The sequence below is a fragment of the Eretmochelys imbricata genome, chromosome 4, assembly GCF_965152235.1.
Source record: "Eretmochelys imbricata isolate rEreImb1 chromosome 4, rEreImb1.hap1, whole genome shotgun sequence".
In the NCBI taxonomy this organism is placed as follows: Eukaryota; Metazoa; Chordata; order Testudines; family Cheloniidae; genus Eretmochelys; species Eretmochelys imbricata.
This window is the reverse complement of record NC_135575.1, coordinates 38,599,006-38,621,168: the sequence shown is the minus strand read 5'-3', so window position 1 is coordinate 38,621,168 and position 22,163 is coordinate 38,599,006. Positions and strand designations below refer to the sequence as shown.

At 41.8% G+C, this 22,163-nt stretch overlaps 1 protein-coding gene across 1 annotated transcript in view; it reads right to left on the bottom strand.

The window, feature by feature from the left end:
• ANK2 (ankyrin 2) overlaps positions 1–22,163 on the bottom strand; it is a 252,289-nt gene that overhangs the window by 81,239 nt on the left and 148,887 nt on the right. Inside the window, exons 23-24 of the mRNA XM_077814767.1 lie at positions 17,930–18,002; positions 16,409–16,489 (exon numbers count right to left, since the gene is read on the bottom strand). Coding sequence (XP_077670893.1) covers positions 16,409–16,489; positions 17,930–18,002 — 154 coding nt within the window. The remainder of the gene's footprint in view (positions 1–16,408; positions 16,490–17,929; positions 18,003–22,163) is intronic.

Sequence of the window (22,163 nt, the reverse complement as noted above, 5' to 3'; positions counted from 1 at the left end):
GCCAATTCACTTGTGTATTGGTATAGGTCAGAGGTGGGCAAACTACAGACTGCAGGCCACATCCAGCCTGCGGGACTATCCTGCCTGGCCCCTGAGCTCCCGGCTGGGGAGGCTAGCCCCCGGTCCCTCCCCTGCAGAGATGCTGCCATGCCGCGCTGCCCACACTCTGGCCCGCTGCTCCTCCCGGTCAGTGCGGGCGGCATGGCTGGCTCCAGCGGGGCTGCGAGCTCCTGCTGCTCTGAGCAGCTTGGTAAGGGGGTGGGGGGAGGGGTTTGGATAAGGGGCAGGGAGTCCCAGGGGGCAGTCAGGGGACAGGGAGCAGGGGACGGTCGGATGGGGTAGAGGTTCTGGGGGGGGGCAGTCAGGGGACAGGGAGGGTTGGATAGGCATGGGAGTCCCGAAGCGGGGCTGGTGGGGGTGTGGATGGGGTCAGGGTACTCAGGGAGCAGGGCAGGTTGGATATGGGGTGGGGTTCTGGGGGGGCCTGTCAGGGAGCGGGGGTGTGGATAGGGGTCAGGGCACTCAGGGAACAGGGCGGGCTGGATACTGGGTGGGGTTCCGGGGGGCCTGTCAGGGGGCGGGGATGTGGATAGGGGTCGGGGCAGTGAGGGAATGGGGAACAGGGGGGTTGGACAGGGAGTGGGGTCCCGGGGGGGCAGTTAGGGACGGGAGGTCCCAGGAGGGGGCAGTCAGGGGACAAGGAGCAGGGGGGGTTGGATGGGTTGGAGGTTCTGAGGGGGCAGTCAGGGGGCAGATAGGGGGCAGGGTCCAGGCTGTTTGGGGAGGCTCAGCCTTCCTCACCCGGCCCTCCATACAGTTTTGCAAACCCAGTGTGGCCCTCGGGCCAAAAAGTTTGCCCACCCCTGGTATAGATCAAAGTGGTTGTTAAATAGATTCAAATGTGTTTGGTGTTTAAACCTCATGAAAACTAATGGGATGTTGCATGCGTAGTTATCACTTATCTGAATAATGTTAGAATGTAGTCAATGATATACAATGTCAATCACACATTGACATTGTATATCCCTATATCTAAGTGACTCACCAAACAGAAAGAAGCCGTGTAATGCAAATGAAGGAGAGTAACAGGAAGGTGCTAATTATTGCGCTTTGCAAAGCAAATGGTCATTATGTATCATGATCAGAGATCAAAGACCCTAAATGCATTCCCTTCTCTCCATCATCAAAGAAAGAGAACATTTGGTTAGAACTGTCAAGTTGTTTTTCTATGAGACACAGGAAAAAATTAGAAAAGGAGTATTTGTGGCACCTTAGAGACGAACCAATTTATTTGAGCATAAGCTCATCCAATGAAGTGAGCTACAGCTACATTGGATGAGCTTATGCTCAAATAAATTGGTTCGTCTCTAAGGTGCCACAAGTACTCCTTTTCTTTTTGCGAATACAGACTAACACGGCTGTTACTCTGAAACCTGTCAGGAAAAAATTATTCATCTCTGAACTGTTTGGATTCTAACAGGGCAGAATTACTGAACAAGAAGACAGATATTCCAGAAATCCTTTATGTAGTCCTAATAGACTTTTGGGAAACTGGGAGACTACTACATCTCCGAGACCTTTTGAAATTATAGACCAATGGCGCTCAAACTTTTGCACCCTCCCTTACCAGTAATGGAATCCATCCATGCCCACCTCCCCCATGACTGAACAGCCAAGGCTTCCTCAGCAGCTGAAGGCAGAGCTGGGGGTGGAACTGGAGATGGGGGAGGAGCTAGGATGAGAGGCAGTCCTGCCCAGGAGGCGGAGTGGAGCAACAGCTGGGGTCAGAGCTGGGCTGGGGAGGAAGAGGGAGGGAGGAGCTGGACCTGGAGGCAGAACAGGACTGGGGACTGACCAGGGTTAGCGGAGGAGCGAGGCTAGGGGCATAGCTGATCTGAGGGCAGAGAAGAGCTGGAACCGAGGTGCTTCTTTCCTGCCCTCCCCCACCGTGGGGGCTGGCCCTGACCCTCTTGTGTGCCCCCCATGGGGGTGCCCCACAGTTTGGGGACTACTGTTACAGACTATGACTCACCTGTACATATATTTTTACCTGCTTTAACCTCTCAGTAACTCTCATTCCTTTTTCTTATCTAACTTTTAGTTAGTTTACTATAGAATGGGTTACCAGCATTGTCTTTGGAGTGAGGTCTAGGATGCAAATCTACCCAGGTGAGTGATTTGTCTCTTGGGACTGGATGAAACCAGAATATTTTGTGATTTTTGGTGTAAGTGACCATTTATCACATAGTCCAGGTTCCCTGGGTGGCCAGATAGACTGGCGTGTTTAAGGGGACTGTCTGTGACTCCATTATAAGACTACTGCAGTACTCTGGGAGTTCACATTCGTTACTGGCTTGGTGAAGTCTAATCATAGAACATACCACTAGTTTGGGTTGTCGGCCCTGCTTCTGACAGTCTGGCCTGAAATAGGCACTCAGGGTCGTAAGCCACTCCAGACAGTGTGACAGTTCCTTTATCCACAGCTACATTAGATGCTTGGACTGACAGTGGATGCTGAGACAATTTCTCTTTTGATTGCAAACTGTTGGTTTCAACTCAGAAAGGTACATTTTTTGGCCCTGTGCCTGACAGGTACAAGTCAGTCCTCATTTGAATGCTCAGACATTCAAACTGCACTCCAAAGAACATTGTGTCAGTCCTGACAACAAGCATCCTTGCATGGTCACCCGTAAGATTCAAATTTTTAAAACACGGTAACTGATACTCAGAAGCTCCATGCCCATTTGCCATAAATTGGAAATACAATCACACAGGCGGTGGATAAATGAACCAGGAGCGACTACTCATCATAAAAAATAGTTCACCGAAGGTGAAATCAAAACCTAAATTAGCCCCCATTACCACAAGTATTGGCCATTACCTTGCCCATTTCTCTCCCAAAGGCTGGGTAAACAGATGGACCTTACAACATGTCCTGAAGGTGAACAAATTTGTGCTTTTGGGACCAAATGAGATGTAGAAAGTAGGGTCCCTCACACAGAATGCATGCATGAAGGAATAACTTCTTTTTCTCAGGAGAATCACCATAACTGAACTTACAGTGCTACGTGACACATGGAAGTTTCCCCCTCATTTTTTTATAAATTTCCAGTGTGATCCATCTCCATACTGGAGAGAATGGTTTCTGCCAGCCTCAGTGAAGATACTCATTTAACCTGACATCTTTCCATCCTCTTTCCCAACTCCTTAGTGCGGTATTCCATGACTACATTGTGTCTCTGTGTGTTAAATGCAGGCCACAGAGATCCACCATGTTGCCCTCACCAGTAATACCAGTCTACAAATTGCAGAAGTTTTCAAGTTTTCTCATTTCAGAGCTGCACTGGCATCAAATGAAGCAGACGGCAACTCTAATGCCGAGATAGGACCTGCAAAAATTGCCAGTCCTAGCTGTGATACTCCACCTTAATTTGCTCAGCTCGAGAAGCAGCACTGCAACATTCCAGAGACTACAACTTAATACCAAAGGAGACAGCACTCTTATGCGCTCTGTATTCTGCACATTTTCTTTGAGCTCAGTGAAGTTGCCATGTGGCCTTAGTTTGGATGCCTCTATGATATGCAGTCCAAATATGCAAATCTGATTAGTTTAACAAAGGCAAAGAAGAGAGGAAAATATAGTGACAATGTATTATTGTTAACATCTATACTCGAGATAATGTGTCATCTTTTCTGCTTAATTTAACTAGGACAGCAGGCTAAATGAACACTGCTTAATCATAAATACAGAAATGCTGGTATTTGTTTTCATAAAGAGCTTAACGTTTGATTTCAGTTGAACTTTTCTAGCTTGGTCAAGCATTATTTCCAGCTGTTAAATAAAAACATTTGAAAATTTGACATCCAAAAACAAATAAAATCAGCGTTTTTATAATCTGTCTGTCTCCATCTAATCTATATGCACACCTAAATCTTTAAAGGGTAACTACAAAGTCTTTTAAAACGCCATCTGTAATACTGAAAGAAAAAGAGTCTGGGCATTGTTTCACAGAAAACAAGAGAATGCATTTAATTGTTGCATATTTCTGGTCTTTTGTCAAACAATGCTTCCTGAGAATGTGACAATATAAACCACAAGACTTATTTAAACCTTGGAAGATATCAAGGGAAAGCTGTTTAAAAGGAATTTCAAATGATTTTTCAAATAAACTAAAAACTTACAATCATGCCAAGCATTCCATCCATAATGGAAACAAAGGCAAAACCTTACCAGCTTTCATCCCCCTAGCATCCTTTCCAAAATATGACCCATCTCCGTACTCATTCAAACTTTGGTGTCTGAGCTGCAACTGCCAATAGTGGTACCAATTAGTTCTAATTGTTTAGGGTGGACATTTGTACACTGTGAACTGTAATGAGACCATTAACACATTTCACAATCGCCAATGAACAGTCATAACACAGCTGACCTAGCCTATCCTTGAAGCAGTGACCTTGAGGGGCAAGGCACCATGACCAATCCCTTGAGTCATCCCATCTCTTTTATCACAACACCAAGGGCATGTCTACTGTGTTCCAGTGTTCCAACAGCCAGACTATGGGTGTGTGAATAGCAATAGAAACCAAAGTTCTGTGCTGTAATTCCCCTGTGTGGATGTTGCGGGCATGAAAGAAAAGGTTCTTAATTCGCATTAAAGTAGTTCTCTTCAAAAAGGACTACATTAATGAGAAGTAGGAACCTTTTTGTTTATGCCCACAGCACCATATGGGGGAGCTACTGCACAGTATTTTGGTGCGTATTGCTATTCACACACCCCATAGTCTGGCTGTTGGAACTGTGGGACAGTGTAGACATGCCCTTAATAACAATGAAAGAATACTGTGGCCTAGAGTATAAGCAAATAAAATTATTTAATTTATCATATCTAACTACAGTCTACAGATTAACTTAAAGCAATTTCTCATACAGTTGAGATTACCTGAATGTGTTAATTCATGGCAGGAGGATTATAGGTATGCAAAGAGAGTTACTTAATTGTATGTAATAAACAGACATTCCATCTTACACATCAGTATTATTAATATATATAACACCACCCGTGGGCCACGATCAGGACTGATATCTAATTGTGATACACAAAAACATACAAAAAGACAGACTCAGGAGAGCTTGATGTTCAGGTGACCATGAGTGCATTTCCACAGAAAAATCCTCAGATGGTAGTTTTGTAGCCGTATAAAAACTGCCCTTTTATCATGTTAGAAGTGATTAATCTGACCTACCAGCATTTTCTATTAAGTTGTGCCATCATGTTACCTGTCAAATTAACGACATTTAATTTACACCACTTATTAAGCAAATCATGATGCACTGACCAGTTGACACAGGTGCTTCACGATCTCTGCTGGCTCCCTATTAACTTGTAGGAGGAGTTCAGTGGGTCAGCTTTCACAGCTGAAGCCCTAAACTGTGGCCCTGATTACTTGAGAGATTCTCTCTCCGCACATGAGATCAATACTGTTACAATCAGCAGATGCAATTGATCATGACTAATCCAGTAAGACCCCCATTCTGACTGAGGCCTCTGAACACTATTTAATTACATATTAATAAAATAATACATAATTATAATAATACTAGTGGTCTGATGAACTCCCCCCAGGACTTGCAGAGAGACACCCTACCACAGTGGAGGAGTAGGAGGGTAGCTGGCTTAGCCTATGAAGAGAAGCCAGCAGTAGATACTTCTGCTGGTGTGCTTAGTGTTATTAAAAGTGGTGAAGAGTTGACATCATGGTGATAAAGGGGCATGTCACATTAGGTGCAAAGGTCAGCTCTGAAAATGCAGTTCCTAGGAGATTTCTGTCTGTCCAGAGCCTGATGGTGGTGGAGGAATGAGGGGAAATCCCATTGCCAACCATTGTTATAGCCCAGGGGAGAGCAAACTACCGCCCAGCCCCTCACCGATTCCTGCCTGCCCTGGCCCCTCACCGCTCCCAGAAGCAGCCGGCACGATGTCCCTGGAGCCCGTGGGGAGGCGGGGCAGAGGGCTCCATGCATGGCCTTTGCCTGCAGGCACCACCCCCCGCAGCTCCCATTGGCCGGGAATAGGGAACCACGGCCAATGGGAGCTTCAGGGGTGGTACCCATAGGTGAGGGCAGCGCACGGTGGAGCCGCCTGCCCTACCACACCACGAGGAGCCACTGTCGGACATGCTGGCCACTTCCGAACCCCTCCTGCACCCCACCCTCTGCACTGAGCCCCCTTCTGCACTCCAAACTGCTCCAGCCCCTTGCCCTGAGCCTCTTCCTGCACACTGGACCCTCTCCCACAACTCGCACTCCCTCCCACACACCAACCCCCTGCCCCAGCCCTACATTCATAACTCTGCATACAATTTCGCTACCCAGATGTGTCTCTCGGGCCCACCCCTGTTACAGCCACATGAAACTGCTTTCAAACAGGAGTTAAGTAAAAAAGTAATCTCTTTGCCTAAGCCAATAATACTCTGCCATAATCATTCTGATAGTTCTGTGTTTTGTGAACATATATTCAATTTCCTATTTTCAACATTTTTGAATAACCCTATAACTACAGGAGTGTAAACCCGCAATATCACAATTCTTTTTAAAAAATAAGGCAACAGATTTCAATTTCAAATTGCTAAGGCAGTTTCTATAAACAAGTTTCTAGGGGAAACATCTTGACAGTGCTTTGGGACTAGATTTGGTGCTTGGTTGCAAAGAGAGAGAATAAAAAGTAAAATGTTTGCTAATAACTTGTGGGTCTTATTAAAACAAAAATAATTTTTATTCTGGTGATTTCACATGTTCAGACACCATTATAATGTGGTTATCAGTGAACAGACTGAAAAAGAGGCTGGCCATGTGTAGAGACCATAGTTCTCTGTCCTTCTCTGGCAAGCCTGGCTGAACATGGAGGCAATACTGCCTAACTGTTAGAGTAGGAGACTGGGAATGGGCTCCTATATTCTAATTCCTAATTCTTCTAATGACTTACTGAGTGATAGGGCAAATTACCTAATTACACTGACCCTCCTTATATGTAACTCTAAAATGGGGGTGGATACTTTCCTACCTTGAAGTGTGGCTTAAATCAGTTAACCAACAAAAAAGCACTTTGAGATCCTCAAATGAAAGACACTAAGTACAACATATCATTATACAGAGAGCAGAATTTGGGAAGCCACATACAGTTCTTAGTTTGGGAATTATGGCTCTGGGAAAAGCATTTAATTACGGCTTTTAAAACGAGCCGGATCAGCTTGGAATGCATTTTCATTATGGTACTCTGGTCATTATGCCCACATCTTCAGCCAGGATTGGGGCTCTGTGAAATTTTCTCCATGCTACCCTGGAAATTCACTCTATAAATCAGCTGATTTGGGGGATATGGTATTACTTTTAATGCAATAGGAAAGCTCTAACTCATCACAGTCCCCTCCCAGCAACATAACTGTACTGTGGAAAACAACTGCAGAAGAACTGTTCTTCCAGTCTTTTTCCCATAATATTTTCATCAAAGAAGGCCAAAGGGATAAATTAAAAAAGAGAAAGGGGGCTGTGCAAAAAGCTGCCAAAAACTGTTTTTAATGTAAGCTCTTAAAGCTGAGTACACTTATGTTAGTTCGCCAAAAACATTGTCTTCCCTTGCTACATGTTGGTAAGGTCCACAGGATGCTGTACAGTTCCCTATGTGGGCTGTGCATCTTAGAAGTAACAGGTGGAGACAAGGCAGCTAAGGCAAGTATGAATTTTTTATTCAACTCTGAAGTATCTTTAATGGCAAATATATTAAAGATCACCCCCTGAGAATCTGCTTGGAAACCTTTGATTCCCCAGAGTCAATGCTCCACTCAGTGTATTACACCCATTAAACAATTATCTGCACTACAATGGGTTTAGCTAATGAATATAACTGCCATAACACAGCTGTAGATTTTTGCATCTTCAGCCAGTTGAAACCCCAAATATTCTATAGCTACTTGATTGTGGATGCACATCACATCATGTCAGCTATATGTCACTCAGAAAAGCACTTACAAAAAGATAGGAAATGGAGCAAATGGAAGTCTGCACATGCCCCTACTGTCTGGTGAGAAGAGGGTAATCAAGTGCACTAGCCCTAATCTGCCCTCCCGGGATTCTGGGACGAGGAGGATGACTGAAATGTGTCTTCTCCTGAATTAGACCACTGTAAAGTGAATTCTAGTATTTGGCAGGTGGCCAAGCAGTCACCTGACAGAGAATAAACATTGCCTCTTTAGGATGTGAACCAGAATAAAATATTCACAACCCTCCATGCCACAGAAGCTTTGATAAGTAATGGATGCTGACTGAATGGCAGGCTGACAAATCCAAAGTAGGTCTACTGTACAATGCCAAAAAAGGGAATAAAGTGCTACAGCAGGGGGCTGCCAACAGAAGAAAGCTCATGTAAGTTGCTCCCAAGCACCAAAAGTTTCTGTTCTACAAGTTTGATCCCACGCCTGTTCCATGCCTCTCCTCCCCTTGGGCCATTCAGTCAGTAGAAGCCTCAGGTGTTAGTAACTCCTTTGCGTGACTCCCAGCAGAGAGATAGAACAGATCCTAAACATAGATTTTGGGCCGGGAATGTCTTAAAAAGAAACTCACCTGGGGAAAAGGGTCACTGCGAGAAGATACATCCCACCAGAATGTTGCTCTGCCCATTACTGTTGGAGTAAACAGCTCACTCCAAATCTCATTGATTTTATCCACAAAACAAGAAATTTTATCATAACATGAGGAACTCATGCCAGCCACTGAGTGGAGACAGCTTGGATTAACCAGGCCATCTATAACCCAAATACTTTCACTGACAGAGATTTTGTGGGTACTAGGGTGGAAGGAAAGAAATGGTTCTTTGCCTTGAGCTCAGTGGTACAAAGTATTGCATCATTTGTCCTTCTAAGTTCAAGAGGATAGATAAATGCATGTCTGTCTTTCACTCAACCCCTTTCTTTAAGTACTACACAAGAGAAGCACCAAAAAAGGAATAGGTATTTAGAAATGTGGTCACCCTTTTTAGTGTATTCAAAGGAAGAGAGCTCCCCAGCCAGCAAGCTAATATCTTTAGCCAGCTTCTTTGAATATGAACCTGATCCTGAATAAGTAATGTGTGATGTAGTATGTTAATGTCTTATTGTAACTTTGCCTTAATAAAAAAAAATGTTACATGCTAATATGTGCTCTAAAAGCTTCATTCACAGGAGAGTAAAGGAAAAACATCCATGACACTCTATTTCAACACAGGGACCATGTTCTAATGACTTGTGGGATTTACATTAACTGTTAATGACTTATGGCACTGTTAGCATCCAGAGAACCTGCCATTAATTAAGATGATTAATGTCAATGAAAAAACAACATGTGACTAGCCATGCAGGAAAGATAAGAAAGTACACTCTAAAACTTGTGGAGAGTGGAAATAATTTCGGACAGCTACTGTTCTTTAAAGATGGGTTTCAAACATGTTGTTCAGATGGGTAAGACTCAACAGAAATCATGCCCCTTCCTGTAATGTTCTGATCTTGGTTTAGAAAGAAAAAGAACTAGGCCAACTATAAGCAGTTGCTTCAATAAACAGTTATGTTAATATATAATCAGGTCCTGCTAGATCCTGTGAAAAAAAGAATTCCATTTCCAGAATTGCTGGTAAGGTCATCTGTTACAATGATTTTAAAGGTATATGTCATAAGTGCCTCTTAATCATTCTCCAGCCTTTTCTTATTGCTACCTTTTCCACTGAGAGAAGATGCAGTGAGACCATTTGCGAAAGAGTAGAGTAATCATTCTTGGCTTGAAAGTGAGTTTTTGCTCTGCAAAACAGCTATGGAAAACAGACACTTTCTTATGCAATCAATGTGTTTCTTGTGTTTTGAGTCATGCCTGCTGATTTTACTGGCCAACATATATGGTTATTACTAAAGATGGTCAGGGAAGGTTTCTATTTTCCTGAGAAATGTCATTTTCTGTCAGAAAAAAAAGTTTCAATTGAAATTTTTCAACCAGATCTAGTTGTTATTTTTGGCTTGTCTTAGCAATGCAGAGCCAATACAACTATGGAAGAGAGAGAGATCATCTGCTTCACATGTCAAAAAAAATTCTGACGGCAGAATCTTTATCGCTGACAGTGCGTCATCCAGAAAGAATCCATCCTGACTTTCAAATTTACAACTGAGTTTGTTCTGGCACTTAGAAAAAAAATATCATTTTACTTGGAAGTCATTAAGAGACTACAAACATGGAACCCAACAACACCATTTATACAGAGTACTGCACTTTAACACAAATAGCTCTGTCTCAATAGGCCCAAGCAAGAGATCATTTAATAGCTAACCATTTTTTCTTTCACAGCTAGAGCATGAAATCTAGAATATGGAGATCATTTTGAAATGAGGGGGAGATATTGGCTAAATTTCTCTGCTGGTTTCCAATGCCTATCACAGCATGCACAGAAGAAAGGTATTATTGTTCCCTTTCTGTCAATAAGATTTTAGGAATTAGCTTTGGTATACTTACCAAATACTTCCTATGAATGTACATTTCTCTCTCTCTTTCTCATTGAGGCTTTTGACCTGCTTCTGTAAGTCATCCATACTTGGCTACATACAGAAAGCCAAATCTTGTTCTCAGTTATAAAATAGTAAATCCAGGGTAAGTGCATTCATTTCAGTGCAGGTTTTCTGGATTTACACTGGTGTAATGCGACAGCAGAATTTGGCCATGTGGCTTTAAAGTATAATGAAGTATTTATAAATTGTGTTTCTTCATTCTAACCAAGATTTTACATCCTCCACCTCCTGCTATTAGATAATTTTGGAAGGCCCTATGTTTTCCACTATGTAATACACAACGGCTCTTATGTCAGTAGTGAATTTAGCCCTGACTAGTCTGCTCAACCTCTTTCTCACACACATTAACTAGGCTTGGAAAGATTAGATTTTTATTAGTACATGTCATTTCTCCACACACACAAAAATGGTTGAAAAAATATTTCCAGTACTGATAATCAACATTTACAGACAGGCAAACTAAGAAAAATACTGCTTGAGAACTTATCAGAGTTTAAGGATATGTATTCTGTATATTTTGATGTGAGATGTTGAGAAGTTGTGTTTTAAAGCTTTAATTATTTGAATCTCAGTATCTTCGGTCTTTAAGCAATTTTTGTCTGACCCTCCCCAATGTCTGACCCATTCCACAATTTCTCACAACTGTGAAAATTTAAATCAGTAACAGAAAAAACTGCTTCAAATAAACACTATGATAAAAAAGTAAAAATCTAATTCTGCCAGGCCTACACATAATCAAATAATACTCCCATTACTTTAATGCTGCTATAGAAGGCACTTGAATATCTGATGTGATTCAGTGAGGAACATTCTTGAGAAGAAGCTACAAAGCAGCATTTTAGCATTGTTTACAGAAAAGGTCATAGAAGGTACTAGGCAACCTTTCAATATGTTTATCACAACGCAATTCCAGGTAGGTGCAGCCATAATGTATTTTGAACAAAGAATATACCTACAGCATTATATAATTACAATAATCATGTCATAATCAAACTAACATTTGATTATTTCAATTTCTGATGTGAATATAAGTTTGATATATAAAGGTAATTGTGTTGATGAAATATACTTAGATTTCTGCAAGGCATTTGACTTGGATACCACAGACATTTTGATAAAAAAACTAAAACACAAAATTAACATGGCATATATTAATTGGATTAAAAATTGGCTAACTAATAGGTCTCAAAACGTAATTGTACAGGGAATCATCACTGAGCTTCGAGTGGGTTCCCACAGGGATTAGTTCTTGATCCTCGGACATTTAACATTTTTATCAATGACCTGCAAGAGTACATAAAATCATCATTGATAAAGTTTGCAGATGACACAAAGATTGGAGGACTGGTAAATAATGAAAAGTATACATCATTGATACAGAGCTATCTGGATCACTTGGTAAATTGGGCTAAAGTAAACAATGTGTTTTACTATTGTTAACTGTAAATGTATACATCTGGGAACAGAGAGTGTAGGCTATACTTGCAGGATGAGGGACTCTATCCTGGGAAGTAGTGACTCAGAAAAAGATTTGGATGTCATGGTGGATAATCAGCTCAATATGAGTTCCCAGTGCAACACTGTAGACAAATTGGCTAATGCAATCCTTGAATGGAATTGCCTTAAATAGGGCCATCTTGAGTAAGGGAAGAGAAGTTATTTCACCTCCATATTTGGCACTGGTGTGACTACTGCTGGAATACTGCATCCAGTTCTGGTGTTCACAATTCAAGAACGATGTTGATAAATTGGAGAGAGCTCAGAGAAGGGCTACAAGAATGATTACAGGACTAGAAAATATGTCTTATAGTAATAGACTCAAGGAGCTCAATCTATTTAGTTTAACAAAGAGAAAGTTTAGGGGGTGACCAGATCACAGTTTATAAATGGGGGACAAATATTTGGTAATGGTCTCTTCAGTCTAGCAGACCAAGATATAACAAAATCCAATGGCTGGACGTTGAAGCTAGACAAATTCAGAGTGGAAATACAATGAAAATTTTTAACATTGAGAGTAATCAACCATTTGAACAATCTACCAAGGGTTGTGGTGGATTCTCTATCACTAGCAATTTTTAAATCAAGATTTTTTTAATAATATGCTTCGTTTGAAAAGGAATTATTTTGGGGAAGTTCTATGGCCTGTATTATAGAGGAGGTCAGACTAGAAACTAGAGGATCACAATGGTCCCTTCTGTCCTTGAAATATATGAATCTATGAATAATAATATTGCTCTTACATAGAACTTTCAATCCATAGATCTATAAGTGCCATACAAAGGAATATATCACTATTCCCAATTTACAGATGGGGAAACCGAGGCACAAGAAAGTGAAGTGACTTCCCTAAGGTCACACAAATAGGTCAGTGGCAGATCCTGTAATAGAACCCAGGGCTGTTGATTCCCACTTCAGTGCCTAAACAAAACAGTAATACCTCATTAGCTCTTGTCAACTCTTCTTGCATATGGCAATATTGTGGCCATGTTCATTCAATGGTTTCAATATTTCACATACTCAAGTTTAGTGTATGCTACAAAAACGAATGAAGAAACCTTTTTATTGGTGCGTTTCTCTTATGAGAAATGGGATTTTCAGTTTATAAATTCCTAGTAAGCCACTTTTCTTTTAATCAGGAATCTGGCGGAATAGGTTATGGATTAACTCTGAGCTTTTATGAAATCTAAAGTCACATTTTTCTTGTGCTTCAATGATGAGTTACTTCTACAGATTACATGAAATCACTTTATCACTAATCCATGTTCATGAAGGGATATGAAACCCCACTCTCCCATGGTTATTATTACTTTGAGTAAGTATGAAATCCATAGGATTCCTTGAGAGTAAGGGACTACTCTGTGTTCGTACAGATGGAACAATTTGGCCTTTAGTGACTAAAACATGTAGCGATTTAATGCATATTATGGTACTTATAGATGTAGAGGACATATGTTACTTTCAGCCTATATGATTAAGCTATTTCTGTTTTTAGCAATGCTTTAGCAAATTCATTATTCTAATGATCCTCTTCTTTAGATGACTAGTATTTGTTGATGTTTAAAAGAATGACACGACAACACAAATTTATTTCTAAAGCAAAGATGGGATAGAATCTTTTGTAATTTGTTAGACAGTAAACACTAGGGGTTTATTTTATAATGGTTATTCCTCTTTGAGTGCTGTTATTCTAAGGCTGATTTCTGGGACTATTTCTTCTACACATAAAAAATCATACCCTGGCCTTTTATATTTTCTTATCCCCTTTCCTCAAACAAAAATGAACTTTATTTAATCAATGTCAAAATACAAAATGATGCCATGATCTAGTCCAATGGAAACAGAATTGAGAATTAGGAGTTGCTTTCTCTGACATAAACTCACTGCAGTTCCTTGGTTTAAGTTCTTTTACTTTTCCGCCTCAGTTCCCCTATCTATACAATAGGGATGACAACAGTTAAAATCTCTGTCTCGAGGGAGTTTTGAGCATAAATTAATTACTGTCCGTAGAAACATTTAAACATGTATAGCATTAAAATAAGTGCTAAGTATTTTATTATAATTATTATTACTTTAAGTGGGGCAAAAATAACATATAAGTAATGGCTGCATAGTAATAATGACATTACTCATCAATTATCTGAAGGGAAAAAAAGTTCTCTCTTCTCAGTTGTCTAGAATGTCTTGCCTCATCAACATTCATCTTCAAGGACCCAGTCCTGCAAAAGCTTATGCACATGGTTCACTTTACAGCTATGAGTAGCCCCATTGATTACACATAACATTAAGCACATGTGTAAGTCTTTCCAGGATCAGGGCCTTGATCTGTCTGAACTTCTAGAAAGTCTCTCTCTATTTCTGTAGTATGTACAGCACTGATCATATTGCTGGTGCTAAACAAATAGTAATGATAATAAATATGGAGCAACTAATATTAGTCTTTAAGAAGCATTCCTTATTTTAGATTACAATTCAATTATGCAACATACTTGATTTCAACCTGGGTTGTAACAAAAAGTCTTAGGTCCTGATATCAAGCTTGTGAGGCAGGTAAACACTCACTGATGCCAATGGATATTTTGCCTGTGTAGGTCTATGTAACGGGGCCCTTTGTGGTAATGTAGTGGGATTTGTTCTTTGATGTAATAGTGTTATCAACTGCAAAAGTTTCCATCTGTCACTCCCTTTGCTCCTTCAGTGCCTCCCTCTCACTGCTCCCTTTCTATCCATTCCACTTTCTATCTTCCATTCATGACTTCACTTTCTGCCATGCTAGCCTGACTTTGGAACTCCCTGGCCTTCTGATGCAAAAGATGACTACCTTTCTTCACTCAAATCTTGCCTAACATTCACTCTTTCTGCCAAACCTATTGATGGCGACCCATCTGAGAGTCATCACACCACACTTGTCTGCATTTCCATCTTTCGCTCTGTTTTATACAACACCAATCACATATTTCCGGTGCTTAAAAATACATGATACAAACCATGATGTTTATTTAAAAATAAACAGAAACCAATTTAACATACAAACACAAAATACCGAGCCTACTGCCTCTATGTGAATAACAATGCTGCCCTCAGCACTAAACTCTTGCAGATATTCTCAAGAGCGAAAGATCCCCAGTAGGACTCTTGCTGCTAAACGTACAAACTACTGGGTGAAAATTACCAAAGACCAAGTGGGAGCCCAATGGACCCACATACAGTGGAAGCCTCGCCCCATCACTGAGACATTTAAAACCTGAACAATAGCAAACATCCTCCAGGAAACAATCCAGGGAGATGAATGGACTAGATGGCTTTTTTGATTTTACATCATTGACATTGGATATTGCATCTGAATTATTATTCATAAATGAATATTATATTGTTAATATAGTATTACAGTCATAAACAAAACCACTGCTTCACAGGAAAAATACCAAATAACAAACTCCTCCCATATATAGGCTCCACAGTGGGGCTCTGAAATATTAACTTGCTCAAGTATTCCTGTCATGTTCAACTTTTTAACTATATGATTAAAGTTAGAAGGTTTAGTGTGTCACATTTATTTATTCAGAAATATATCTTGTCACTGTAATACAACTAAGGGTAAGATCTGCAAGAACCTTACTGCTAGTCTCTTACAGACAATCCACAATTATGAAAAGGCTGAGTCTCTGTAATAAAAGGTCTCTGTCTTTTGGCCTCCAGCGACTTTAATTTCCTCTTATAGTAACCACCCACAACAACAAGTTTGCATACCCCCAAAATGCTTTTGCCCCCAAGAATGGATTTTATAAGCAGGGTGACATGAAGTGCAATCATTGTGATCATTCTGCTCAGTGATCAGCAGTATGATCACAGAGGCAGCATTGGCATAAATGCTTAGTATAGCGCCTATGCCCTGAGAGGATATGTAGAAGAGGGCTGATTTCCAGTCTGCTAGCTTTTTGATAAACTCTGTTTGTTGGCTGGTGACAAGAAAACCCAGAATGTTAAGATAATAATCTGGAGGGAATTAGTCATGCCAAAAGGCCACAATAAGTGCTGTCAAATAATGAATGGTACAGGTAAAATTGCCTTAGGATTTTCTGGCTTCTCCATACAGAAAAATACACACAGACATGCTCTCAAAAGTAACAACATGCATCCGATGAAGTGAGCTGTAGCTCATGAAAGTTTATGTTCAGATAAATTGGTTAGTCTCTAAGGGCCACAAGTACTCCTTTTCTTTTAACATGGATCAGTATTAGGCACCCAGATTATGCAGATGCAGATCGTCTCAGCACAAAAATAAATACATAAAACCAAATTAAACAGAAACAGAAAAGTTTTTGTGTCTTACTCCAAGAACTCCTTCTAACAGCATCTGTGCCACTATATGCTTCCCCATCACTGAGGCGTTCATCATCAGAGTGTTTAAAGGCTGCACAACATACAAGTTAGCTTGAGAAAAGGGGATAGCCAGTAACTATCTCCTCCAGATACAGCAGTGGAAAGCCATGCTGTGCTTTGCAGATTAAAAGAGGACTGAATGGTGGCTTACATGAACAAAGGGGATAGAAAAATATAAACATAATGCTGTAATTGTTAAAGGCCTTATTTTGTCACTCATGAGTAGTCCCATTCGGATTGTTCAAGGAGTAAAGTGCTGCTCAAAGGGAATAGAGGTGGCAGAGTCAGGCCCTAGAGATATAATTGCATTGATTACATTGCAGAGAAGCCTAACATATTCTTGACTGCATATAGATTTGAATGCTTGTTGATTTATGGCCTGCTGTCTTGTTAAGCATGGGCAAATTGACAAAAGAAATCAAATATCTGTAGTTCAACACACAAATTAGACACAGGATAAATTTTAAAAATTGCCTAAGTAATTTAGCAGCCTAAAAGCCATCTCAAAAGGGAATCTAGACACTTAGGAACCCAAATCCTATTGACTTTCTATGAGACTTAATCTTTCAAGTCACTTTTAAAATTGTAATTTAGGTTCCTAAATCTCTTAGGCACTCGCAATCAGGACAATTCCCATCAGACAATAAGAATCAGCAGATATGCCATGCATAAAATATCATTACTATAGAATTATTCAGCATTTCAGATAGAAAAAGAATCTATAAGTATCATCTGTAAGTATATCCACCATTAGTCCAGAAGTCACAGTATTTTAAATTTGTCAACTATTCTTTCATAAACTATTAAAAATGTATCCCCCAAAGCTAGCTTGCTTATTTCTATTCAGTATAAACTGCCCAAAGGTAATAATCCCAGATCAATTTCACAGATGTTTTCTTTGGACTAAGCTAAGTGATATAACATACACCTTCAGTCAGCAGATGGGGTTAAATCTGAAAGGGTGCCAATGGCCTCAGTGTGTTGTTACTTTATGTCATGCTCTATGAATCTGTGGTCAGCAAGTGCCAAAAGGCCTTCAAGGTAACAGTTTCGTCTCCTTCAGACATATGCATCTTTACCTAATGTTTCCAATTAAACAAAGATCCCTGTCTATTTCTCTGATATGCATATCTGATACAGGTGGACCTGATCCAAAATGTTCAGCGCCTCAAACCTCTCTTTATAGTGGGTAAGTGCAACTTTGGAAAAGCTTTATATATGAATTTTAAACTCCCATGTTTGGAAGTGTTTAGACTTCAGAATTTGGTTCTGACCATTACAAACATACGAGACATTTGGATCTAGAGTTTTTGGATTGGGGTCATCTTTAATGTCTCTATTCAAATCTTGTAGCCAAAAAGGCATTAAATCAAGGACTTTAAACAGCACACGATTTCAAGAATTGAAGCAGCTTAATTCTATACTGTAGGTGGCGTAAAAGACACTAAACAAGGAAATTTAAGTTGCTCACCTTCCTCATCTGAAACATCCAGGACCTCGGTCATCGTCTCAGGTACATTCAGCTTGTGTTTCTCAGTCACAGTCTGCAGATACAGAATAATCATCTCTCAAGTTAAGCATCAAGAAAAATAGCAGGCATTTATCAGGGTATTTTCAACAACAGCTGCAGTTCAATCTGTTCAGACATTTTGCAATGCTGTCTCTTCCCTCTGATTTTATTTTTCAGGGTGTAATCTTTACCACTGTTGCTCTTGCTTTCTATTTGTGCTACAGCAAATGATCATTTATTCTGAAAAAAACATACAAAAAGCAAATATAAAAATAGATGATGTATGTAGAGTAACTCAGATCAGTGCTTCCAGGATGGTTCTAAATTGAATTAGGTAACGTCTACAGAAGAACCATAGAAAGTTGTATGGGACATATGGAAATTATTGTAAAGCATTTGGAAATTAAGCTATGAATGATGTGAAATATTTAAACTGAAAAAGATGAAGAGTATTTAGAAAGAGCATATGATGCATTTCTTACTTGAAATAGCAATGTGTATTAATGTTACTCTTTTCATAATTATTACAAATCACCCTATATCTTGGAGTGAATGTACATGGTGATTTACACACACACAAATTCAGACATATCACCTGCACCAAATAGCTTACAAGATTAGTTATACAAGGCAAAACCACCAGAGACAATACATGATAGCAACAGTTCAGGTAAGGGTGAGCATGGGGGTTATTAGAAGACAGATTTTTAGAATCAGTGACTTTGCATGAAGGACTCAAAGAGGAAGATAGAAGGTACTTGGCCATGCAGTGAGACTGGGAGAGTGAGGGAGACTGATTCAACAAAGGGAGCATCACCTTAGCATAAGGTCATGTGTGGGTCAAGGACATGAAGAAAGCAATAAGAAGAGAGCGTTGTGAGGAGTGTGGGGCATGAAAGGGTTCTGTGGAGAAATGACAGCAAGTATGTTCTATGGATGGAGACAAGACGACAAGTCAATGAATTCAAGAGGAATTCCATGGTCAGAACAGCACTAGCTAATATACAACCACTCCATGGCCACAATCCACTCTGCAACCAGCCTGTAGAACTGGATATCTGTGAAGGAGGGTTTACACTTCATGTCTTAAGGTGTGTAACAGTGGATGTAACCCAGAGGTGGGCAAACTATGGCCTGTGGGCCACATCCGGCCCATGGAACCGTTCTGCCTAGCCCCTGAGCTCCTGGCTGGGGAGGCTAGCCCTTGGCCCCTCCCCTGCTGTCCTCCTTCCCCGCAGCCTCACCTTGCTGCCAGCGCTCTGGCCTGCTGCTCCTACCGGGCAGCGCAGTGGCGTGGCTGCGAGCTCCTGCTGATCTGAGCAGCATAGTAAGGGGGCTGGGAGCAGGGGGGTTGGTTACAGTGAAGGAGGTCTTGGGGGGCAGTCAGCAGGGAACAGGGGGCAGAGGTTCTGGGGGGGGCCGTCACGGGACGGGGAACAGGGCTGGGTTGCATAAGTGTGGGAGTCCCGCGGGGCCTGTCTGGGGGCAGGGGTGTGATGATAGGGGTTGGGACAGTCAGGGGACAGGGAGCCTGGGGCGGCTGGATGGGGATGAGGTCCCAGGGGGCTGTTAGGGGTGGGCGTGTGGATAGGGGTCAGGGCAGTCAGGGGACAGGGAGCAGCAGGGTTGGATAAGGGGTGGGGTCAGAGGTGAAAGTAAGCCGGTACGCCCCAGTATGGCGTACCGGCAAGAGCTGGTGCACCGTAGTGGGGCAGCCTGGCTTCCCCAGGGGGAAATTTAAAGGGCCTGGGGCACCCAGCAGTGGCTGGAGCCCCAGGCCCTTTAAGTTGCCTCCAGAGCCCCGCTGCTGGAGCCCTGGGGTAGCGGCTGTGGGGCTCCGGTGGCTATTTAAAGGGCTCGGGGCTCCCCTGCTTCTACCACCCGGCCCTTTAAATAGCCACTGGAGCCCCACTGCCACTACTCCAGGGCTCCGGGGACTATTTAAAGGACCAGGACAGTAGAAGCAGGGGAGCCGCAGGCCCTTTAAATAGCCCCCAGAGCCCTGGGGTAGCGGGGGCTCCAGGGGCTATTTAAAGGGCTGGGGCTCCAGCTGCCTCTGCCGCCCTGGTCCTCTAAATAGCCCCCGGAGCCCTGCACGGCTGCTGCTACCCTGGTGGGGGGGGGAGGATGAGAAAGAGGGCGTGCATTTACCTTACAGGGTGGGCTAGGGCTGGCTCTGACCCCCTCAGACCTGCCCCTTCCAGGGGCGAGCTGGCCCCAGTGTACCGGTAAGTCACTTTCACCCCGGGTGGGGTCCTGGGAGGGGGTGGTCAGGGGACAAGGAGCGGGGGGGGGTTTGATGGGTAGGGGGTTCTGAGGTGGGCAGTCAGGGGGTGGGAAGTGGGAAGGGCGGATAGGGGGCAGGAGTCAGGCTCTTTGGGGAGGCACAGCCTTCCCTACCCGGCCCTCCATACAATATCATAACCCTAATATGGCCTTGGGGCCAAAAAGTTTGCCCACCCCAATGTAACCCCTTTGTACACAGGGGAGTGTCAGGAGACAGTATGTCTGTTGAAGCTCTCACAGGAATAGTTCACCACTGCTCCACTCTCAGTTCTGGCCAGTACCCTAAAAAGCATAAATAAACCCCAGACGTGGAAGTAGTAAAACAACATATAACTCTTGTGATATTTATTGAGGGATGAACCTTGAAGCCCCTACTCAATTCATGCTCAGGCAAAACTTCCACTGAGGTCAATGGCGATTTTGCCTGAGTAAAAACTGAGTGAGGACTTCCAGATCTGGTGCTGTATTTCCATACTTCTAGCAAGCCAGTGAAGAAGACAGCACTATTCATTATTATGATGCTTTTCTATACATATCAACACGTCTCATCATTGCTGAATCTGTGAACACTGGTAATTTATCTAAGTTTAAGTGTCTAAAATGCATTAACTGCAGACAATCCGTTTCAATTTACCTTCCTACAGTTTGTACGTGGGCAGGACAGAGGGTGGGCAAAACTGGTTGCCTGCAATCTCAGTTATTCATCTTTAATTACATCTTAACCACGATTCAAGGAATTAACAAGTATGGTTTTCAATGCATGTGTTACGTGTTCCAAGCTCTTTTGTACTCATTACATTCCTCAGCCAATTCTTTGACTCTTTTTATCACTCCCCTAGAAAGGTCAGACAGCAGTAGGGAATCTGAGCCAGCTGAAGCAGACTGAACTCACACAGCAGTGCAGGTGACCTCAACCTCCTTCTTTGTAGCAATAAAAGCAATGAATTAAGAACTAAGTGCTAAATAAACAAAAAGACTGACACTCTACAAATGGAATAAGGTGAGAAGGAGGACAGTATATTCTTCAAGTGATGGGCAAAGCACTGTGTGTGTACCTCAGTTGTTAAAAAGACGAGAAAGTAACCCAAATGCTGTACTGCTGCTGTGTATGAGCACTGAATAAAATAGCCAAGAACTCAACAAACAAACAGAGAGGGAGAGCTCTGAGGAAAAGAGAAAAAATGGAATTGCCTAGAAAAAAATTAAGTAAGAGTCAGATATGAAAACTCTTAAGAAGTTTATCTCTGTCTACAATAAATGCAACAGACCATTCATTCATCGGGCCCAAATCCCAGTTCTCATACTGAACTCAGGAATAAGAGACAAGCACAGGAGAACAACACAGAGGTGAGAGTTAGAATTCTCTGGCCAACAGCTTCTGGATCTCAGCACTTCAGTAGTGTCAACATTAATTGGAGAAAGAATCATAATTCAAGATGGGATTTAATCTATTTAAACAAAATGCCCCCCATTTGGGGTAGGGCCAGTGGTGTTTGTAGGACGACAACTAATTAAAATACCAAAATAGAATCAGTATGTTAATATATAGTATAAGAGTAATAGCTTACTGTATACATGGTACCCCTGCCAATATCTAGTTATATCAGATAAGTGGAAACAAAATATGCTGACAGCCTATTGGGGCTCTAAAATTTGTTTTACTTAGGAAAAAATCCCATCAGATCAATGTTAAGTTTATCAATATATAGTCTGAGACATAGGCCATGGTGCATAAACATGATCAATACCTATATATTTGTCTGTTTATTACTCTTACACAACACCAGCATTAGCACTCACAACCACATTTATACTTAGTAGGTTTGCCAGGCGTCTGGTTTTCGACCGGAAAGCCCAGTCAAAAGGGGACCCTGGTGACTTTGGTCAGCTCTGCTGATCGGGCCGTTAC